The 22,325-nt window shown below is 41.9% G+C and overlaps 1 protein-coding gene across 1 annotated transcript in view; it reads left to right on the top strand.

The window, feature by feature from the left end:
• The window catches only part of SEMA5A (semaphorin 5A), a 293,519-nt gene that overhangs the window by 162,560 nt on the left and 108,634 nt on the right, over positions 1–22,325 (top strand). Inside the window, exon 9 of the mRNA XM_065873940.1 lies at positions 7,236–7,440. Within this exon, the coding sequence (XP_065730012.1) occupies positions 7,236–7,440 (205 nt within the window). The remainder of the gene's footprint in view (positions 1–7,235; positions 7,441–22,325) is intronic.

Here is a 22,325-nt window from a genome sequence, read left to right as displayed (position 1 = left end):
CAGCTTCTCCCACAGACAGAGATGGGCATTCGTTGAACCTCAGAGCACATAATTAGGCCGAGGACACTGGCTGATTAGTGGCCGAGCTGGGCTCCCAACCCCAGTCCTCAGATGCAAAGCCTCAACCTCCTCCGACTAGAGAAACTTTAGTTTTCGTAACTAATCAGTACTAGAACTGGGTCCTGTATCCAGGCCTCCAAATTCTGATGGGTTTGTTATCCCAACACATGAAACCTCTTTGGCTTTTGAGAAAACTGCTAGTAGGGAAAAAGTTCAGTTACTTTACGCTTTACTTGGACTTTGGCAGGGACCATTCAATTCTAATTGTTTTGAGGTTTTTTTTCCTAAAGATCACAGGGCTGGCAATTGGGATGGGTTTACGTGTCCACTTTACCACTTACTGCTTTACTTGGGAAAATTCTTTAGCATCTCCCATCCTAATTTTCATCAATAAAATGAAGAAGGAGGACTATTTTAGGATTATTTATTTTTAGGTGCTTTGTCTTATTTTCTCTTCTCAGCCGCTCTATGAAGTGGGCATCATTAGCCCCACTTATAAGTCAGGAAACTGAGTGATCAGATTTATATTTGTTATCCAAGCCTCACTACTAACCAAGTTCAGTACTAGACAAAGAAATTCAGGCAAGCTGACAGTTTAGTGGGAACCAAACATGAAGTAGTCACTTTTCCTGATATATACAGTTTATGTAATTATTAACTGAACACTGACTCTCTTTGCCCCATTGTTGAGTCTCTGCATCTTAACCCCACCTGTGTCCCCTGGATCTTGGGGTAATGTAACAGTTTAAAAAGGCCCTTTGTAAAAACCATGAAGGTGAAATATATCATTCCCTTTAAGAAAGTCAATTGTAAAACCCTGAAGTTTAAAAAAAAAAAAATTAACAAAGATGCTCACCATACTTATAGGGTTCTTTTAATGTCTTGACGTTTCAATTGCAAATGTCTTCACGGTGAACAGTGACTTAACAAACTTTGTGATGCCTAACCAACTCCAGGCAGTGGATAACTTTTAGCCCCTTTGTCTGGATATATTTGTAGCAAACAGCAAATCCCCTCATTTCCTGAGTCCATGGGCATCTGGTTTTATAATGCCAGGGCTTACTCACGTTTATGAGATGGGAGTTGGGCCATGCAGTGTGATGAATGAAACCTGCAGAATGTGGCGTGCCTTTCAGGCAGGGAACTTGCTTACCTGAGTGTGTCTTCTTTGGGTAGAATTTAAGATTTGCACGGACTTAAAAGCATTTGCACAGCAAAGGAAAACATAAACAAGATGAAAAGACAACCCTCAGAATGGGAGAAAGTATTTGAAAATGAAGCAACTGACAAAGGATTAATCTCCAAAATTTACAAGCAGCTCATGCAGCTCAATATCAAAAAAACAAAACAAACAACCCAATCCAAAAATGGACAGAAGACCTAAATAGACATTTCTCCAAAGAAGATATACAGATTGCCAAGAAACACATGAAAGGATGCTCAACATCACTAATCATTAGAGAAATGCAAATCAAAACTACAATGAGGTATCACCTCACACCAGTCAGAATGGCCATCATCAAAAAATCTACAAACAATAAATGCTGGAGAGGGTGTGGAGAAAAGGGAACCCTCTTGCACTGTTGGTGGGAATGTAAATTGATACAGCCACTCTGGAGAACAGTATGGAGGTTCCTTAAAAACTAAAAATAGAACTACCATATGACCCAGCAATCCCACTACTGGGCATATACCGTGAGAAAACCATAATTCAAAAAGAGTCATGTACCACAATGTTCATTGCAGCTCTGTTTACAATAGCCAGGACATGGAAGCAACCTAAGTGTCCATCGACAGATGAATGGATAAAGAAGATGTGCCACATATATACAATGGAATATTACTCAGCCATAAAAAGAAACAAAATTGAGTTATTTGTAGTGAGGTGGATGGACCTAGAGTGTGTTATACAGAGTGAAGTACGTCAGAAAGAGAAAAATAAATACTATATGCTAACACATATATATGGAATCTTAAAAAAAAAAAATGGTTCTGAAGAACCTAGGTGCAGGACAGGAATAAAGACACAGATGTAGAGAATGGACTTGAGGACACAGGGAGGGGTAAGGGTAAGCTGGGACGAAGTGAGAGATATAGATTATGGTGATCCTTTGTATAATTCCTGGTGCAAGTAGGTACCAAATGTTTTCTTTCGGTTTACCATACTTGATAACCGTGCTAACTTAAGGCAACCTTACTGACTCCCATGAGACCATCTAGGCAGGCATAGGGTGGGAATATGTTTTGAATTAAGGATCCCTCCACTAGTTGTGTATAATGGACCTTATGTTTGCAATAACCAACAGTTAGAAGTGGTTAGATTTTTTATTATTGTTTGCCTACTGACATTTGGAATTTTATGCAGTACTTATGTACTAGAAGTAGCTAATTAATTAGGAGAGCAGAAACATGATTCAGGGTTAGGAGAAACAATGCATAATTTTTCAAGATTTGATACAGAAATCTCCATTGAAAACAATAACAAAACAAAACCAAGTACTATTTTTATCAGTTGCAATCTAGAAACCATGGTTGGTGGTGCTGTGAAAGGCTGCCCTGTTAGAGGCCTCAGTCCCCGAAGTCACCCAGGCTCTGAGCCCTCACTAGGAAAAGCATCAGTCACTTCCAGAAAACATTATTCAGATCCAGTGGCACACCTGCAGTGGGACAGACTCTGGTGGTTTTGATTTCCACCAATCAAAAGTGATGGAGCCAAAATGGAAAACAGACCCTCAAAAGTGGTCAGGCAGGTGAGGAGGCCTCTGCTGGAGGACCAGATGGAGGAACTTGGTCAAGCCATCAGCACCCTTTGGTACAGGATACATGTTTGCAGCAAGACGGGAGGAAGGGTACCATCAAAATCAGGCCCTCTCAGCGTGAGGCTAGGTGATCGTGGACTTGCCCACCAAGGGTTGGCAAGCTAGGATGAGGATGGTTCTGTCATCCTTGAAAAAAATAAACAAGAGTGCAAGTATTATTGTATTAAGAATTAGTACAAGTATTGATCTTATTACTTTCAGAGGTGTTAGCAAGACAACCGTTATGGGTGGTAAGCCACAGGAAGACGATGGCTGTGTTCTTACTATTTTTATTGTTTTCCTCTTGCACAGAGTACCCGGGGTGTCGCACAGACACTGTGGGAGCCTGATGTATAAGGCGCAGTGAGAACATTTGCAGCCCATTAGAGAGCTAAAGTGGGTTCCTTATGATCCAATAAATATATGCTATAAATTTAAATAGCTTTCAAAATGTTTGTAAAAGAATCCTTGGGTGAGATATTCATTATAGACTGGCAAAAGAAACGAGGACACTGTGGAGTACATAGTTTAAAACCAGTTCTTGGCTAAAGATTTTGTCAGTCGGTTCCAACTTGTGGGTTTTTTTCCCACGCCACCAAGCAATTCTCCAACACCAACTGGGTGTCCAACAAGTCAACTCAATTCCGACACTGTTCACCCAGAGATAGCATCAGATATGACAGGTGGAGGGCTCAGTCCTACAAGACTCTCCCCTTGAGCCCCACTTCAGATGCTATTCTGAAGTCCGGGTAGTCACCCATGCTTCTGACCCGTGGGCTACAGGTGGGACATTCCAAGGTCCGTTAGGTTCATTAATTGGCTAGAGAGGCTCACAGAACTCAAACATTTTACTTACTAGATCACTGGTTTATTATAAAGGACACAGCTCAGGAAGAGCCAGATGGAAGAGATTCACAGGGCAAGTAGGGCAAGGTATGGGGAAAGGGCATGGAGCTCTTTCTGAGGTGGGTACGCTCCCTGAACCTCCTCTTGTTCACCAACCCAGAAGCTCTGAGAGCTCCATCCTTTGGGGTTTTTATGGAGACTTCCCTACAGGCGTGATTGATTAAATCATTTGGTCATTGGTGATGGATTCAACCTCCAGCACCTTTCTCCTTCCTGGAGGTCAGGGTGGTGGGACTGAAGGTTCCAACCCTCTAATCACATGGTTGGGTCCGCTGAGGACTAGCCCCCATCATTAGGTGAGGTCCAAAAGTCACCTTATTAACATAACAAAAGACACCTGTGTTGCTCTCATCACTTAGGAAATTTCAAGGGTTTTAGGAGCTCTGTGACAGAACAGGGACAAAGGCCACATATATATATTTCTTATTATAAATCACAATATCATAGTGACAATTCAGGTTGCTGATTTAAGTAAGGTAAAGCATCGTGAAAACGACAAGGAACAGTCGGGGTTCCTGCTCTGAAGCCCCAGCCCACACAGGCCTCTGCGTCACTTAGGTCCCCAGGTTCTTCAAGAGCAGCCAGAGGTCCTCGGTTTTATATTATGTCTCCTGATTTTTCTGATGCCAATTTTTTACACTGTGCAGAGAAAACAAAACCTGCATGCAAAACTTCACCCAGCAGTCAGATTGCTCGTTGCTACCCGTGACTTAAGTATCGCTGCTGATTTCAGGAAGAGAAAACCACCAAACACTGTCACTCTCGGAACTAGAACTCACCTGGATAGACTTCAGAGCATTTTGTAACACATCTGTCAACAGGCACTGTCTCTGTCCTCCGAGTGTTACTGCTATATACGTTAATTATGGAAAATCTCCTGGCACGCCCCCCTGCCCCAATGCAACTGCTATGTATTCACCCACTGATTCCTTCCTCCCTTTATTTATCCATTCATTCCCTCGGGCCCCTGCAGCTCAATGGCCCATAGAATTGCTTCCCTGCTACTAGACGGACGCATTGACCATTTACCATTGTTTGAATGGCTTCTCTGTGCCAGGCACACGGCCTTGTCCCTTGGCACTTACAGACACTTTCAATTAACTTACAAATGCTCTCCACTGATAGTCTCAGTTGGCCTCACAGCAGCCCTGTGAAGTGAGCAGAGGAAGTGTTTTTCTAGCCACCTTATAGGTAAAGAGGCAGAGGCTGAGAGGCAGGGCCTCACCTGAGACCACAGAGCTGTACCCTTCACCTTCACCTGACCATCCCACCACCTGGCACCTGGGGCCCCCTGCAAGGATGTGACATTCAACTAAGCATTGGACCAGTCTTGGAATCCATTTTGCTCCAAGATACTTTAATTCTAAATCAGCCTATCATTTTATGGCATGTAGGATATTTTATCAAGTGCTACAAAAATACCGTCTATTCTTAAAAAGCCATGTCCATCTTATACTTTTGCACCTCTAACCTATTATAAAACCAAGTATTAGAAATGACATGTTATAAAGGTAGTTTCAGATGGTATGAACAGGGAAATTCATTTCTATCAAACCTACTTCTATGGAGTTCTGCCGAGGATCAGCCTTTCTTGGAACCACAATTTAAAGTTTATGAAAGAAATGAGAAAGCTTGGCGATAATTTTCTGATTCTATATTCTGCCCCAGGAAAGCTTTGCTTGCTTTCCTACCCCTCTTTTAACCTCATCCTTGCCCAGGACCATCCTATGTAACACCTGCCAGCCTTTTCGTAGCACAGCTCTGAGTTTAATTCTCAGCAATTTCCAGGCCTAATTTTTTTTTTTTCCCTGTGTATCACAGATTCCTCTTTGTGGTATTTCTGCTACCTGAGAATCTTCTTCCTTCCTTCCTATTTCCTTCTGATTTCTTCCTTTACACTCCTCTCTGCCCATCTCCCTTCCTTCCTCACTTCCTTTATCTTACTCCCCTCTCTTCTTGAAAATTCATCACTGTTGGGGAGAAAGCAAGTTTCCTCTGCCCTTCTAGATTCTTCTGACCAGTCTAAGAATTAAATTGACATGACACAGATTAACAGGAGAAAATCCAACAAAAGTTTAATAACATGTATACATGGGAGGGACCCAGGAAAACTGAGTAACTCACCCAAGTGGCCGAAACCCTCACCTTAAATACCATCTTTAGCTAAAGATGAAAGAGCTTGTTGAGGGTAGTGGTTTGAGACTTCAAAGGGGAGGAAAGCAATTGACCTGGAGATAGAAAAGCAAATCCTTGGTAAATAAGTGTTTGCTGGGCCTACAGAGACAATGGGACCCGGAGGGGGCTCTGATCTCTAGGCCCTGCTGAGTTTCTCCCACCACACTTAGCCCATATTCTTTGCTGATATCTCTGGAGATAGCTCTATTCCAGGAACAGGCCCTCCATCTAAATTTTTTAGGCCTTTAGGGGGAAGGGCAAAGTTTCTTCCTGAGTCTATTGGGCCTTCGTTGTTTTCAGCTCGAAATAATCCACACGCCAGAAAGACATTTTGGGGTGGGAAGTTTTGCTCCCCTGCCCCATGTTTTTTCTCGGATGCTCAACTCTATGTGAATTTTTTGCTTCTTCTAGCTCAGAATATGGGCACAAAGCAATAAGGCCAGCACAGTGTTTTGTAGCCCATGTAAAAGACAGTAGAACAATATCACATAGTTTACAGATTAAAATGACCTGATTCTATCTCGGTGGAATCCATGTCTCGCTTAGAAACCCGCCATTCCAAGGAAAACTAGCAAATCTACGTGATGCATGTGATTGCTGTGTTTTCCATCTGGGAACCTGATTTGTGTGACAGATTCAGTAGTGTGCACTTAGCCAGACAGCTCCCAAGGGACTCCACACGTGATGCGGAGATGTTCTGTATATGCTGTTAGAATTGAAGTTAGCAACGACTTCTATTCCATTTTCTTCAAGCTTCTGATCACTCATTTATTTTTCTTTAACTCTTTATTTTATATTGGAGTGTAGTTGGCTAACAATGTTGTGATAATTTGAGGTGTACAGCAAAGTGATTCAGTTAAACATATACACGTATCTATTCTTTTTCAAATTCTTTTCCCATTTAGGCTGTTATACAACGTTCAGCAGAGTTCCCTGTGCTATCCAGTAGGTCCTTGTTAGTTATCCATTTTAAACATAGCAGTGTATACATGTCAGTCACAAACTCCCTGACTATCCCTCCCCCCACCCATCCCCCCCAGATAGCCATAAGTTGGTTCTCTAAGTCTGTGAGTCTGTTTTGTAGATAAGTTCATTTGTTCTCATCATTCATTTATGATGGGAGTGGAGAGACTCCCCAAATATAACAAGTTCAAACCTAAAATGGGAGGAACGCCAAGGATGGGGACTTTGGCGGAAATGGAGAAGGGAGCACATTGGCCCACTCAGGTTTTCAGATTCCCAGTCGCCCTCCAGCTGGGGTGGCTGGTTCCAGTAACCGCATGTCTTCTTCTGCAGTGCGGCACCATGGACCAGGGCCTGTACGTGAACCTGACGGAAAGGAACCTGCAGGATGCTCAGAAGTTCATCCTGATGCATGAGGTGGTACAACCAGTGACTGCAGTGCCCTCCTTCATGGAGGACAACAGCCGCTTTTCCCACGTGGCCGTCGACCTGGTGCAGGGCAGGGACGCGCTCATCCACATCATTTATTTGGCCACAGGTAGGAGCTCGCCCTCCTCTGAGGAGCTTTCTATCATCTCCTGATTTTGTGTTTTAAATTCTAAACATGAGATCTCAGTGTCAAGCTTTGGGCCTGTCTTCTTTCCTCCAAGCAGCAAAGTCCAGGATGCTTCCTTATCTTCGTCATCCTCCGAAAATAATCTCATCATCTTTTTTCACTGTGTTAGTTATAATTTTTATTGGAAAACCAATGCCTGATTTCTTTCTTTCAATTTCATTGAAGTATAGTTGATTTACAATGTTGTGTTAATTTCTGCAATGCAGCAAAGGGATTCAGTTATATATGTGTGTGTGTATCCTTTGTGTTCTATTACATTATGGTTTATCACAGGATATTGAATATAGTTCCTGGTGCTATACAGTAAGACCTTGTTGTTTATCCATAATATGTATACTATTTTGCATCTGCTAATCCCAAACTCCTAATCCTTCCCTCCTTCAGCCCACCCTCCCCCGTGGCAACCACAAGTCTGTTCTCTCTGTCTGTGAGCTGGTTTCTGTTTCATAGATAAGTTCATTTGTGTCGTGTTTTAGATTCCACATAGAAGTAATATATGGTATTTGTCTTTCTCTTTCTGACTTACTCTGCTTAGTATCATAATCTCTAGGTCCATCCATGTTGCTGCAAATGGCATTATTGCACTCTTTTTTATGGTTGGGTAATATTCCATTGTATATATATATATATATATAAAATCATATCTTTATCCATTGATCTGGACAGGACGTTTCCAGGTCTTGGCTATTGTAAATACTGATTTCTTAACTAGTATTTCTCAACTACTCATAAAATACATCTTTTCTTGGAAAGACCATTTTAATTCAGATAATTTAAGACAGTGAAATTTGTTAGAGGACATTGTCTGGTGAAATATTATCCTGAGATTGTCATATGATTTCCAATTGGTTTACAAACAGTGCTCACAGCAATATATTCCTGTTGTAGGATTGTAGGTAGAAGCATTCTGAAGAATATGTTTGGGGGCATAAATAAGAAAATATTTTACAGAAAACACAGGCAACAATGCTTATCAAATTATCAGTGACAACTAGACCTCTTCGGTTTCCACAGTAACTCACCTGTTGAAGGCAGGTTCCATCTCTGTTCATTACATGAAGAGTGCTGGGTGCCCTAGGCTGGCCTCATGGCTGGGTCTTAGTTTTACAAACTTTCCCAGCTCTTTCTTGCTTCAGGTCCTCCTGTATAGAAAATCCCGCTTTGTGAAGTCCACCCCATCCCTACATCCTCTGTCCAGTGTTTCGTATAGTTGGCACTTTTTCATAGAACACAGTTTCCACTGTTGTTGTTAATAATATCTTATATCCATCAGTTGGTTAATTTTATTTACAAAGTTGCTAAGATTTACTGAGCTTTTACTATTTTGCGGTTCATCTGAGTGCTGATGAAGTGAGATGGTGAGCAGACCAGCAGCATCTTTCTCTATATTCCTGCGGGGACAGCACATAACGAACCAACCACTAAGGAAATCGTGAGAAGTGATGCCAAGCTTATGCAGTGGGTGTGACTAAAGTGATGTGGTAGGAGAGCCAGGAAGGCTCCTGTGCTTGGCCGATGAGGTTAAGCTGAGAGCTGACCAAGGAGGAAGAGCTGGGTTTGCACACAGCCAAAGAGCCAGATGCAGCAGTGGTCAGCTGTGGCCGGTGCTGCTGTGTGGTCAGCTCAGCTAAGGACAGAGATGTGACCGTTGCATCACCAAAGGAGGCCACTGGTGCCTCTAAAGGTCAGTCTGAGGGAGGAGTGGGGGACAGGGAGGGAGCATGGAGGAGGTTAGGGGGAAACAGCTACCATGAGCAAGACTTCAGGAAGCTATTCAGTGAAGGCCTGTAGAAGATTGATGTGTTAGCCTGAGGGGATGGGACCTCAAGTCTGTTTTAAGAGCAGATAAGGAATTACCATCACAGTGTCTATCTTGCTCACCAGAGTCTAAGAAGGAACCATGACCCTTTTTCTGCTATTTTCATCTTAATTCCCCCATAGGGTGTGGTAGCTTGAGGAATGAATGAAATGGACCTTTCCAAAATTTTCCTATTTTATTTTCTCCCATAAATGTTCTGGTTGATGCCACAGAGAATAGAGTCCTCTTGGAAATCTGGGAGGCTGTTGAGTTCCTCATCAGTACTTGGAGGAGGGACGGTGCAGGGAGATGGGCTGGTCCTGAGCAGGCCTGGGTAGGTCAGCACAGAGCAGCCTATGACCTCAACTGGAGAAACCTGACCTAGTCCACAGACAAGACCATGGGAAGGTCATGTTTGTTTGCATTGTACTTATTGGTTTATAGATGGCCATCTTCTTGCTGTGTCCTCACTCGGTGGAGAGAGAGATCATCTCTCTCCTGTCTCTTCTTATAAGGGCACTAATCCCATCATGGGGCTCCACCCTTATGACCTAATTACCTCCTAAAGGCCCCACCTCCAAATATCATTGCTTTGAAGATTAGGGCTTCAGTGTGAATTTTGGACTTCTCACATTCAGTCCATAGCAATGAGCAACTTGTTCTGTCAACTTAAAACATGGCCACTGGGATAAAATATTTGAGGATTTTTATTACAAACAACATGTTCGAACAGAATCTAAATCAAATTCCAACAGAACAACTTAGATAAATTACCGATCTGAGATTAAATTATAGTCAGCATCTGTGACTTTTTAAACAGTACAGCCTTCTAGAAACTTGCTTGCTCAAGTCTGTTTTGAATGTTCTCATGATTGGGCTGCTGCTCTTCCCCTCCCCCTCTGGTTCCCATCCCCTCCCACGCTAAAGCTAGGGGATTAGCTCAGCCTGAAGTAGCTATGGTTAACCCAGGCTGTCTGATCCTGGCTCCAGGTTTGCAGTTCTCATTCTGATAATGATAGACTGCAAGCCACTCAGCAGATATGTCCTACAGAGGTTCACTTTTTTGTTCTGCAGACCTGATTTGTTGCTTTTGTTTTAATCTGCTGCCTGTTTGTAAATTCAGTCATGGCATAGCAAGATGTACTAACAGCAATCACAGGATGGGATTATGGAGAGCGATGCCATACATAGAACTCTTCTGCAGTTTCCATGACTGACTGGTCAGGTTGTTTGTTAAACTCAAGGGGAAGGGGTTTTGCAGTGGGTGAAGACCCCTTCCAGCAGGGAAATAACCATGGATACATGGGATCCCAAAAAGAGCCCTGCTCTCAACCACATGAAGGGACTCAGGGCAGACATGCAGAGTTCTCCTAGCATCTGGATACATAGATGTTATTTGTTTAGACTAGTTTGATGATTCTAACTTTAGGACCTCTTAAAGTACAAATTTCATGTCTCAACCAAGTTCTGGATCTTTTCCTTTATCTCTTATAGCACTGATGAATACATCTTGAAGGTGATCTCTTCTTTTACAAGGTTTAGTTCAGAATAAAATTTAGCTCTAAAGGATGTCATTTTTAATGGTCCAGCAAATAGCTTTCTTCTTTATTTCCAAGGCACTGAAATGTAAAAATGGAATATTAGAAAGAATATCCAAAAACGCCAGTCTGTTTTAACTAAACCAGCTAAGAGCTGAACAGCTCCTAACAAGTAGGGATGACAAAGATTACAGAACTTGACCTTTAAAGTTCAGAAGGCTGATGTTTATGTGGCCTTTTATTTATATCCTGCCCAAGTAGTTTACATCAAGTCAAACCTTGGATGCATTTGACGATAAACTGTGTCCACATGCTGTACCTCATTCAGGAATTAATAAGTGCTCAGCCGACAGGGCATGAGGGTAACATTCACAACCAGTGGACGTGAAGATGGAATACTTCCTAACTTGCTAATAAAATCAGTTTGATATCTTGGGTTTGGGAATCAGGTTTTGTGATAACTTATTTTCTCTCACCTGGAGTTTGCTTGAATAAGCACAAATTGGAGAACTCCTATCCATGGCCATTTGAAAGCTGGTTAATTTTATTTGTCAGTATTATCTAAAAATTGAAGTGAAAAAACCTCTGTTCATTGTACAGTTCACTTTGCTTCTTGCAGCTTGAATGGCATTTCCCTGCTGGCCACCAGGGAAGGCTGTTTGACTCAGGGGCCACCCCCCTGAGTCAAACAGCCTTTCCCGGACCCCTTCTGGGTCTGTTTTCATGCTACTCCCCTCTCTCTCCTGTTATCTCTCTCCATTATCTGGGCCATGACTGTGCTGATACTTTGTAAGTTATTCCTTTGAAGGTCTTCTCAGAGCAGGAGACAAAATGGCAATGGTAACTCCTTTAGGATATTTATGACTGGAGATCTATACGTGGCTGTGTCTTATATCCAAACAGCTGCTCAGTGCCTCTCTACAAAGATAAAATTAGCAGCATGTTGACCATCCGCGTATTCTGGGAATCTTGATTTGCGGAGCCCTGTCTCTTCTGGCACCTCTCCCTCTGTGATATTCCTTTGCCAGCTCCATGTGTTCTCTCTGCCCCTCACCTATGGCTGTTGCTCTGCCCTTAGCTATGGTTGTTCTAATTCTATGGTATCTCCGTGGAAATACCATTCAGTTTCAGAGTTTCTACTGTCCTCTCTAGGGTGAAATATGTTACTTTATTTTCACTCGATCTCAATTCCAGTGTGTCTACCAATCTGCCCCTTCTCCCATATGCTTTCTTGTTTTTGTTCAGGTACCACGTTCTATAGTTTTGAACCCTCTGCCACCTCTGCTAACCATTTATTTTATTTTTCCGTAACTGTTTGTTCCCTTAACTCAAACCCTTCTTATTTCTGGAGCGCTATTTTAGACCAGTGTCTGTTCAACGGGGGCATAGCTATGACTCACCTCGAGGGCATGAGAAATGTGGGTTCCTGAGCCCAACCCCATGAGATTCTGATTCAGCACAGAGAGTAGGGTGTTTCTAACAGGATTCCAGATCAACTCAATGCTGGGCATTTCTGGTCCATATTTAAGTACTGCTGTTCTAGAGGAAATAATAGTTTTGTTTCTTTTTTTTTTTTAATTTAGAATCACTTCTCTATAATAAATGTGCCTTGCCTCTCTCTGTGCTTGGGCCCTGACATTATTGTGATTGATTTCTAATTGTTTGTGATGCAGATATAAAATCTGTTATCCAACGTGAGCGGAGCAGACACGTTTACAGTTCATCTCTGTAGTTGCTGGTATGATTTGCTAACTAGTTAGCAAAACAGATGTGACTTGATTTGAAAGAAAATGTTTTAGGATGCAGCAAGCTGATACAGAATGACTAAAATATATCAGGCTAAAAAAAAGTCAGAAATCATATGTAATAGAACCTGGTGGTCTAGGCAGGGATAGGCAAAAGTACTAGGAATAATTTCTCTGAAATAAAGGAAGAATTGAGTCTGTACATTTCAAAACACACCATATTTGAGCAATATTGACTCAGAATAAAAGAACACTGAATGTAGTCAGGTTAAGTCTTTAAATTGCAAAAGTAAAGAAAGAATTATTCAGGTACTCAGGAGAACAAAATACCTACAAATGGAAAAAAATGTTAGGTGGCTCCAGAACACTCTCTGACTGCATGAATCTGTGAAATGTGGTCAAAAATATTCTGAAAGAAAATATGAATCAAGAGTATTATATTCAACCAGGAATAAAGAAAACAGGCAGACATGCCACAAAATGAAAATCTCAAGCAATAGAATAAATACCAGGAGTGTCTTTTACAAGCAAAAACAAGGCTAATTACTGGCTAGATTCAGCCAAACAAATGATGGAGAAGCTTTGAGAAAGAAAGGAAAACAAAATAAAACAAAATAATGGAACACTCAAGACCAGATTTCAAGTAAAGCAATATATGTAAAAATTGGAGGAAAACTGAATGTGACTCAAGAGTTTCATTCTAGACTAATCTTTCCTTCAAAAATAAAGGTACATGGAGAATTTAGGGATACAGCATCCATCAAAACAGAAAACCCTGATTTCTAGTTAAAGAAGAATATCAGAATGGAAATATCAGGAAAGAAGTCGTGGAAAAAGGGTGGGTGGTGAACTGAGGATCCATTTTAATTTCAGATGAAAGAAAAATTAGTGTCCTATAGAACATGAAGGGCTCTGAGAGCTGGTGAAGCATCATGTGTACAGAACACTCGGAGAAGGTCCATGAACTGGACATGTCTTAAGCGCCTCCTCAGATTTCCTTGGCCTTCCTTTCTCCTGGACCCTCAGCCTTTTGCTCCATCTCAGCTGTCACCTGGGCTGATAAATGCCCGGGCAGGACCATGAGGTTCTTCCCACTGGTGCTGACCAGCTGATGGCCAGGCCCTCGTGCCACTTCTGGACATGGATGAGACATCACACCGCTGGCCTGGGATATAGCTTCTCAAGCAGATGCTAAAGGATCTGGGAGATACAATGCGGAAGTGCAGGGGTATTAACTCCCGTGAGGCTAATCTCAACCAACAAGAGGCAGGATATGGGAAGGAACCACCTAATAAATTCCTTTCTCTTTTTTCCTTCCAGTGGGCTATTCAGGAACTCAATGGGTTCTTCACGTAGCCAAGCAGATATCTCTTTGTGGCTCAGCATACAGGAGTGGCCCATGGTGACCCTTCACGCGGCACTACTCCCCTCTTCCCGCTGTATCTCTTCCCTCACTCACACAGCCCTGGGGTTGTACCCCTAACGATGCATCAGCTTCTAATCCTTGCTTCATACTCTGCTTTCTAGGCAATCACACTAAGGAAGGATTCACCCAACCATGCAGAGTTGTCCGGTTACAAACGAAGGCAGGGATAAATGATATATGCTCTATAGACCATAGTAAGACTTTAATACAAATATAATAATAATAATGAGGGAGGGACAGACCTCAGGTATTGCCTTGAACTAAAGTACATAAGACTTAAGGACCCTAGGGAAATCTTTACAGGCACCAAAAATTAAGTAATACATTTACTGTTGCCGTTACTATTATCTCCCTTAATATTTATAAGCAATTTGTAATTACCTAAGTGTCACAAGCAAACATTAATTTGTGAAAATCTGGGACTTCCCTAGTGGTCCAGTGGTTAAGACTCTGCGCTTCCAATGCAAGAGGTGCGGGTTCAGTCCCTGGTCAGGGAAGTAAGTTCCCACATGGCCTTCAGTGCAGCCAAAAGAAGTATAAAAAAAAAATTGTGAAAATCCTATAGGGGAGGGTTTCCCTGGTGGCGCAGTGGTTGAGAGTCTGCCTGCTGATGCAGAGGACACGGGTTCGTGCCCCAGACCGGGAGGATCCCACATGCCGCGGAGCGGCTGGGCCCGTGAGCCATGGCCGCTGAGCCTGCGCGTCCGGAGCCTGTGCTCCGCAACGGGAGAGGCCACAACAGTGAGAGGCCCGCGTACCACAAAAATAAATAAATAAATAAATTTAAAAAAAAAAAAAAAAAAAAAAAATCCTATAGGGGAAAGGTTTTTTACAATCACTCCAAATTCTGTCCTTTTCACTGGAAATTGGAAATCCAAACCTAATCTGGATTTTCTCTATATGTGCCCATTTATGTAAGGCGTTCCCTAGGCTGAAAGGGAGCATTATGTCGTTCTAGTGCTTATTTGATAAAACTTAATGAATTTTGAGTTTAATGATAAAGTAATTGTAATGAATAACAACAATGTAGGAAAATTCCAATTACCTGGTGTTATGGTTAAATTGTGTTCCCACAGAGGATATGCTGCAGTCCTAACCCACCAATAGCACAGAATGTGACCTTATTTGGAAATAGGGTCTTTGCAGATGTAATTAGATAAGATTAAGTCACACTGGAGTAGGGTGGACCCTTAATCCAATATGACTGGTGTTCTTATAAGAAGAGGAGAAAGACACTCACAGGAGAATGACATGTGACAACACAGGCAGAGATTGGATGTGGCTGAAAGCCAGGGACTACCACTGATGGGCAGCCACCACCAGAAGCTGGGAAGATACAAAGAAGGATTTTACTCAGAGTCTCCAGGGAGCATGGCCCTGCCAACACCTTGATTTCAGACTTTTAGCCTCCAGAACAGTGAGATGATAAATTCCTATTGCTTTAAGTCATTTAGAACACGGTATTCTGTTATAGCTGCCCCAGGACACTAATCCACCTGGGTATACTTTTTCACTTTGCACCTGATCTTGCAGCCAATTTAAAACGTTAGCCTGGCTTTCTCCTGCTCCCCTGACATTTCTCAATGTCCTAAACATAACAAACAAAATTAGTATTTTATATTAGGATCTGATAAACTCTATGAGTATATTAAGCAGCATTATCTATTCATAAATCCTCCAGGATCTTAAGTCAATATTAGAAAACATGGGATAGATTTTACACTTCACCTAATATTATATAATAAATTGAGGATATGACTTTGTATTTATGCATATTTATAAATACAGTAACAATCCATTCATTATTCATAAAAAAAGACACCAAAAGAAACAAAATCAGTATTTTAGTATTACTTTATGTCAGGCCCAATTAAACTGAAAAATCTGTTGAATACAATTTAATATATGCCAAATCACTTAAAATGGTATAACAACAATTAATTGTTTTGTTTTACTAAATATAGGAACCTTAATTTTTACTTTTTAATGTGTTTTGGTTTTAAACATGTTTTCTGAGTAATTTTAGTACTTTATGCCTAGTTCCCCAACCACAAAATAATCTGAAGTTATACGCTAATTAGTAAATGTCCCAATTTACTCTAAATTGATGCAATCCACTTCTGCCTTTAGAGAGGAGACAGTTTTGCTGTTTTCTTCTCCGTCTGCTTTCTCTCTCCTGCCTTTCTTTGTTTTAGACCCATGTAAATCTTTCATTCTGTCTTTCATGTTTCACATGATCAGGATTGACTGACAGTTGCCCCAGGTAGTAAAGCATTGCAGTCTGTGGACGAAAGAAATACAAACTATCTCTCTTCACCTCATCTTTTCATATAAATCCTGCCCAATGTGCATTTTTGTTATAACCTCTTTAAATGTCATGGCAGGTCCTGCGTCATGTTCCCAGGCCTGCTGTCCTCCTGTTTCTACAAAATTCTAATTAGTATATCATTATTTCTGTGTGAAATGATGTCATAACTCCAAACAGGTTTTGGCAACATCCACCCAATGTCCCAGGTTTTCTTGTTTTGTGAATTATAGATCTCCACTTCTGCAGAGAAACATTCAGACCACTTACTGTGAGGAATTTCCCTGGGGGTCCAGTTTTTAGGACTCCAAGCTTCCACTGCAAGGGGTCTGGGTTCGATCCCTGGTGGGGCAGGAAACTAAGATCCCACAAGCCATGCCGTGGTAAGGCGAGTCTAATGTAGATCACCATTTATTGGAATGCATAATTTAGGATATGTTTTTGCAGATACTTTTATCCTGGAAATTCAGTTATGAGAAGACTCACTTGTCTGCCAATGTGATGATGAACCTGCAAGTGTTATAATAAAAGAACTTTTCTAGTTGATCTTAAAAACCAACATCTCCATAGGTAATAAATCTCCCAATTAAATGGCTACTTCATCCTCATTCATTTCATCGTCTGGAACAAAACACATTAAATACATTGTACAATTATTACCAACACTTGTTAACTACTTCTCTTCATACGAAACTTGTTAAAAGGGATTTTATCTAAATATATATATATATGTAATCTTAGCAGTTTAACACAACTTACGTATATTATCTTGCAGCGTCTGTGGGTCAGAAGCCTGGGCTTAGCTGGGTTATCTGCTCAGGGTCTCACCAGGCTGCAGTCGAGATGCTAGGTAGGACTGCAGTCTCATATGAAGGCTGGACTGGTGAAGAATCCACATGCAAGCTCATTCAGGCTGTTGGCAGAGTTCATGTCCTCATGGCTGTGTAACTGAGGGGCCCAGGATTTTGCTGGCTCTTGGTAGAGGCCACTCTCATGTCCTACAGGCTGCCTGAAGCTCCTTCCCAGCCAGGCTTCTCTGTCAAGGCTGCAAAGAACCTTTCTTCTCAGGGAAGGTCCTTCCCCTCTTTGAAGACCTTTCGTCTGATCAAGTCAGGCCCACAAAGGGTAATCCCACTGTAGCTCAAAATCAACTCATTTGGGATCTTAATGATACCTGCAGAATTCCTTCACTGTTGCCATATAATGTCACCTAATCACAGGAGTGACATACCATCATCACAGGTTGGGCCACTCAGGAAGAAGGGGTACATATGTATGTATATATATATATATATACACACACACCCATGTAATTGTGGAGCCACTCTAGAAATTTGCTACTACAGGAAGTCTCTTGAAACACCCACCCCATACCTGCTACCCACTCCCACCAAACAGACAAACCAACAAAAGAGCTCCTAAATATAAGTTTGCTTGTGAAAGTTTCAAATTAAATATAAAATGTTTCTCCTTGGGGCAAACATCTACACTTTGAATTACTAGGGCTGTTCATATGTAAAGGGAAAAAAACATCTCTTGCTCTAGTTTGAGCTGCCTAGTTGCATCAGTTATTTGTTCTGTGCCTGGTCATCTAGACCCGGCTGCAGTGCTCATGGCAGAATGAAGTCATTTTTCATTGGCTCCGGCACTCCATGAGCTAATGTCTGCACTGGAAAAAAAAATCAATAATGTAGAAGTGAAAGGCAGGGGGGATATGCCATATATTCTATGGCATTTAACAGATAATTCCCTCACAAGCCAAAAACAAAAAAACAAATGATATATCTGACAACATTAAAAATGTAAGGGCCATCACCATGTCTGCCTTTTCTCTCTCTTCCTTCCTTTCTTTGTACTGTGACCTTGAGGCGTGGGCCTCTCCTGACTATAGAGATAAACACACACCCTGTCAGAAGAATCCTTCTGACATCACCCTACAGGCGGGGAGGCGACTGCCTGTCTCCCCAAGGTAGTGCTGCCTCTCTGACACCCAGTTATTCCAGGACTACTGGGGAACTCTCAGGATTCCCACAAGAAGAGCCTGCCGGATGCTTGAGGTTGACATGGACCTCTGTGAACACACAGGATCAAGTTGCAGTTTTGTGATTCTTTTGGGAATGCAAGGAAGAGACTCTTAGGACTCTCCCACCCCTCCACATTGCTGGTGAGCATTAAAGTAATCTGTGAAATTGCTGTCAACTGGCCCACCACTGTCATTCTCTAAGCTGTTAAATCAGAAAGCGACATTTCTTAGTACCATAAAATCTGGAATGATTTGATTCTGTTTATGATGTGTTAACAAATTGAATCTTTGCACTAGGAAAACTCGGCCAGAGTGCTGGCCCCTCTCACTTTTTGAAAGGAACATGGTCTTCAGAGTAAATCATTCTAAAATGATTTCGTCTGACATGCAGGAGGACATGGTAATGGAAGCTTTGCAAAGGTGTCGGGTTGCTTGGGCCAAAGTGGACCCACATCTGATCACGGCAGCAAATTACTTGTAGGATTGTTTACACCTTGGCTTTGACCATCTACCTTTTTCATTCGTCTAAGCACTTTCTACCTTCCTTACTGGCTTGTATATATGACCCTTGCCTAACAATGATGACCAAGCATTACTAAGCAGATTTAGGCCATGGCCTCCAGGTAATTAAATTCTAAAGCAGACAGCAGTGCACACAGAAGGACCAGGAACGAATAAGTGCAGTCTCCACCAAAAGATGAAATATCATTAGCAATGACATTATATACAGGCTTTCTTCCAGAAGCTGTTACTCAGGAGAGTGACTGGAAGAAAAAAGCACCCCATCATTTCTTTGCAGAGGAGATGTGGGTAGAGAAATCCCTTAGTGCAAAAAGGAAGAGATTTGACAGACCTAGGAGTAAGAGAGCACTAAGGTACAGGGGGCGAGGTATACCTGTTAATATTATAGTTCCCACCTGGAGCCCATTAAAGGAAGTGGTGAATTAACCCAGGTGGAAGGAATTCATCCTCCCACCAGGATGCCTGCCGCAAACTGGGATTGGTGCAAACAGCTTGATGGTGGTGTGGTTATTGACAGTGCAGGTTTGCAAACAAACCTGTGTGGGTATGGGAAGCCGTATTTGTCATTTGCAGAGATGTCAACATCAGAATTTCTTTTCATTTATTTCTTGCAAAAAAATTGGATAATCCCACGGTGCTATTAAAAAGCTGTCCAATTATTTGTTTATAATATTTTCATCCCCCTTTCCTCTTTGAAATATTGAAGTGGCCAAATCGATGTTTCTTAAGTAGGGTATTTTATGGTCTTTAAACAAAATTATCTTTCCAAAAAGATGCTGCAGAGGTTCTTATCAAGGAACCATACAATTCTCATAGTGTTAAGAATGGAGTAATTTTTAAGCCAATGTCCCTAGGGGCAAATGCTCTTCCTACTTGGTCTTATCGGACTTACCTGTTGGATAAGTAAGTATTTCCTTAGAGAAGCTGAGGACGTGACTTTTGCTAATGAGACCTTGTATGAAGAATCAAGGCAGCCCAAACCTAACCAACTTCTAAAGTCAAGAATATCAGAAATTATAATTATGTACAAAGTTACTCTTGTAGACCAAAGAAAAGTGAACATGAAGGAAAAAAGTACCTTCCCCTGCTGTGCATTGGCTGATAGTAAATGCTAAATCAATGCTGAATAAATGGGTAGATGTCCATCTGGCCATCCAGCCATCCTTCCAGTCACCAAGCTCCATTGTCATTGTGTTAACTAAGCCCAAATATGAAAGAAAGAAGAAAAAAAAAAAACTCTGAGCTTTTTAACCATTTAAGAGCATTTAATGCAAATTAACTTTTTGACCGAGTGAATAATTATCATCACTTTTTTTATTTCTGAAGGCTACAAAAGCTTAACTCTGTTTGAAATTTTTAAGGCATTTTGAGATTAAAACAATGTTCAGGGGGCAGTTCTTGTAATCTACTTTTAGTCTAATGTTGCCCTCCAACTGAGTATAATGAAACTGATTAAATATGTAACTTTTTCTATTTGAGGAATTAAACGAGTGGAGAGAAAGGAAAAGAAAATTTGCTCAAGATAGGTGGTTTTTTTCTTTAACTAGAAAATATGTGTTAAGCATTGTTATCTTGTGAGGCTAAAATATTGAGAATTATCTATAATTAGAGCAGTAGAAGTTGGTTTTCACGCCCCCAGAACAGATATGAGGTTTTCATGCCCTCAATTTTCATGTATTTGTGTTAATGATACAAATTTCAATAATTGTCTAAATATTCACAATCTCATAAAAAATGAAATCCTTACCTGTAGTATTGGAAGTGATCTCAAAGATTATCAGTGTAGGCATTTAATGTAGGCCCTCACTGGTGTAATCAATTAATTTTAAAAATCTGACCTTGACCGTAGCAAAAGAACACTGGTTCAAAGTGAAAGATAGCCCCATTGGCAGAGACCTTGACTTGTCCTTGGTAAACTGGGTCTTTAAAAGGCAGTCTTCACAATGCACTGTTGCTCTTTGAGTTAAACTTTAATTTTCTGTTTTAAATTAGAAATTGTATTGCTTACATAATGTTGGCTTTTTTTTTTTTTTTTTTTTTATTGTGGGTAGCATGAATTTCTCTCTGCATGGACTGGATAAGAGCCAGTGGTCCTGGTCTTCATTGAATTGCTGACCTGGGATGATTCATCTGTAGCTTGTCTTCAGGACCCTCTAACTTTCAAAGCCCGGGTTCCTTAACCTGTACCTCTGGGTTCCTCAGATTCTGGGGCCTTCCTGCCTTGAGCACCAGGTGTGCCAGGAACACGAGGGCCTGAGCCCAGTGCCAGGTCTTCTTTCCCTGGCTGGGCTGTGACCCCTCACCCAGTTTTAGTGACTGGGCCTTTGACATCTTCTCTTGTGACCTGTGATCCAGTTTTCTCTACAGTGTTTGAGTTGTATCCCATCTTCTCTGATATGTTCTCATCCCAGGAATCAGAGGGCCATTCCTGTGCCCTGTGGTTGGTGCCCACTCCCTCCTGCTCCAGACACTGACCTGTTGCCCCCCTGGTCCTCTCTCTCTTGGTGTCTGATTGGGACCCTCACCTTGGCCTTCATGGTTGGAGGATGTACAACTGGTGTTGGGACAACACTGGCCCTCAGCCACTTGAATCCTAGTTCGGGGAATTTTGTTAGGACTCCTAATTTTTCTTCTGCCTGAGTAAGAACTGGACTGGGATGCCATGTGGGTCACAAATCGGCACCCACGGAAATTTCGGGAGCCGCATCGGAATGTCAGCGCTGAAGCCAGCAGGCCAAGGGCCCCGGAATCTGCATCGTTAGTGTGTGGCATGTTTAGTGGCTGAATACCCCAGCTTTTCATCTCAGGTAACGAGTCACAATGCAAGCCTGTTCCCCCCACCACAGACATTTAATGGCATGCATCATGCCCGCCCAGTGGAGACCAGCTGGGACTTACCTGCCCCTTGAATAGTTGGTTCCTTATTTCAGACTCCCAATGTCATGGCCTTGGAAGTCCTCCACTCTCCCCACAATTTCTGTTCATTAATTTTGAGCTTATGCTCATGAAATCCTGTGCACTCTCAGGCAGACTGTGTTTCTCACGCTGTCAGACACAAAGTCGTCTCCTTCTCCAGATTGTGTTTGAAAAGAGCAAGACGCAGCAAGTATTGTGTGAGTTTAGAAGACGCCGTGAAGGTTCCATGGTCACCGGGAAGGTTTATTGGCAGTTTGCCGCCATCTCCCTACCTTCTCTCTCCTGCCCCTTTATCTTTTCACTCTTTCTCAATAGGCTCCCAATGAAAATTCTACCCATATCTCATCTGGAGCCTTTCTTCCTTGACACCTCTCCCCATATCCGGGTGCAGAGGGCAGATAAAGGGGAAGCGTGTCGGCTCCCATCTCAAGCTCTGTTCAGGACACGCTCCAGGGAATACCTGCCTCCATCCCAGAGGAATATTAGGGAATAGAAGTGTATGCACCTTATTACATACTTATAATGCCTTTTCTT

This window comes from Phocoena phocoena, chromosome 3, assembly GCF_963924675.1.
Source record: "Phocoena phocoena chromosome 3, mPhoPho1.1, whole genome shotgun sequence".
Lineage (NCBI taxonomy): Eukaryota > Metazoa > Chordata > Mammalia > Artiodactyla > Phocoenidae > Phocoena > Phocoena phocoena.
The sequence above is the reverse complement of the archived record's forward strand: the minus strand, read 5'-3'. Positions and strand labels throughout refer to the sequence as shown.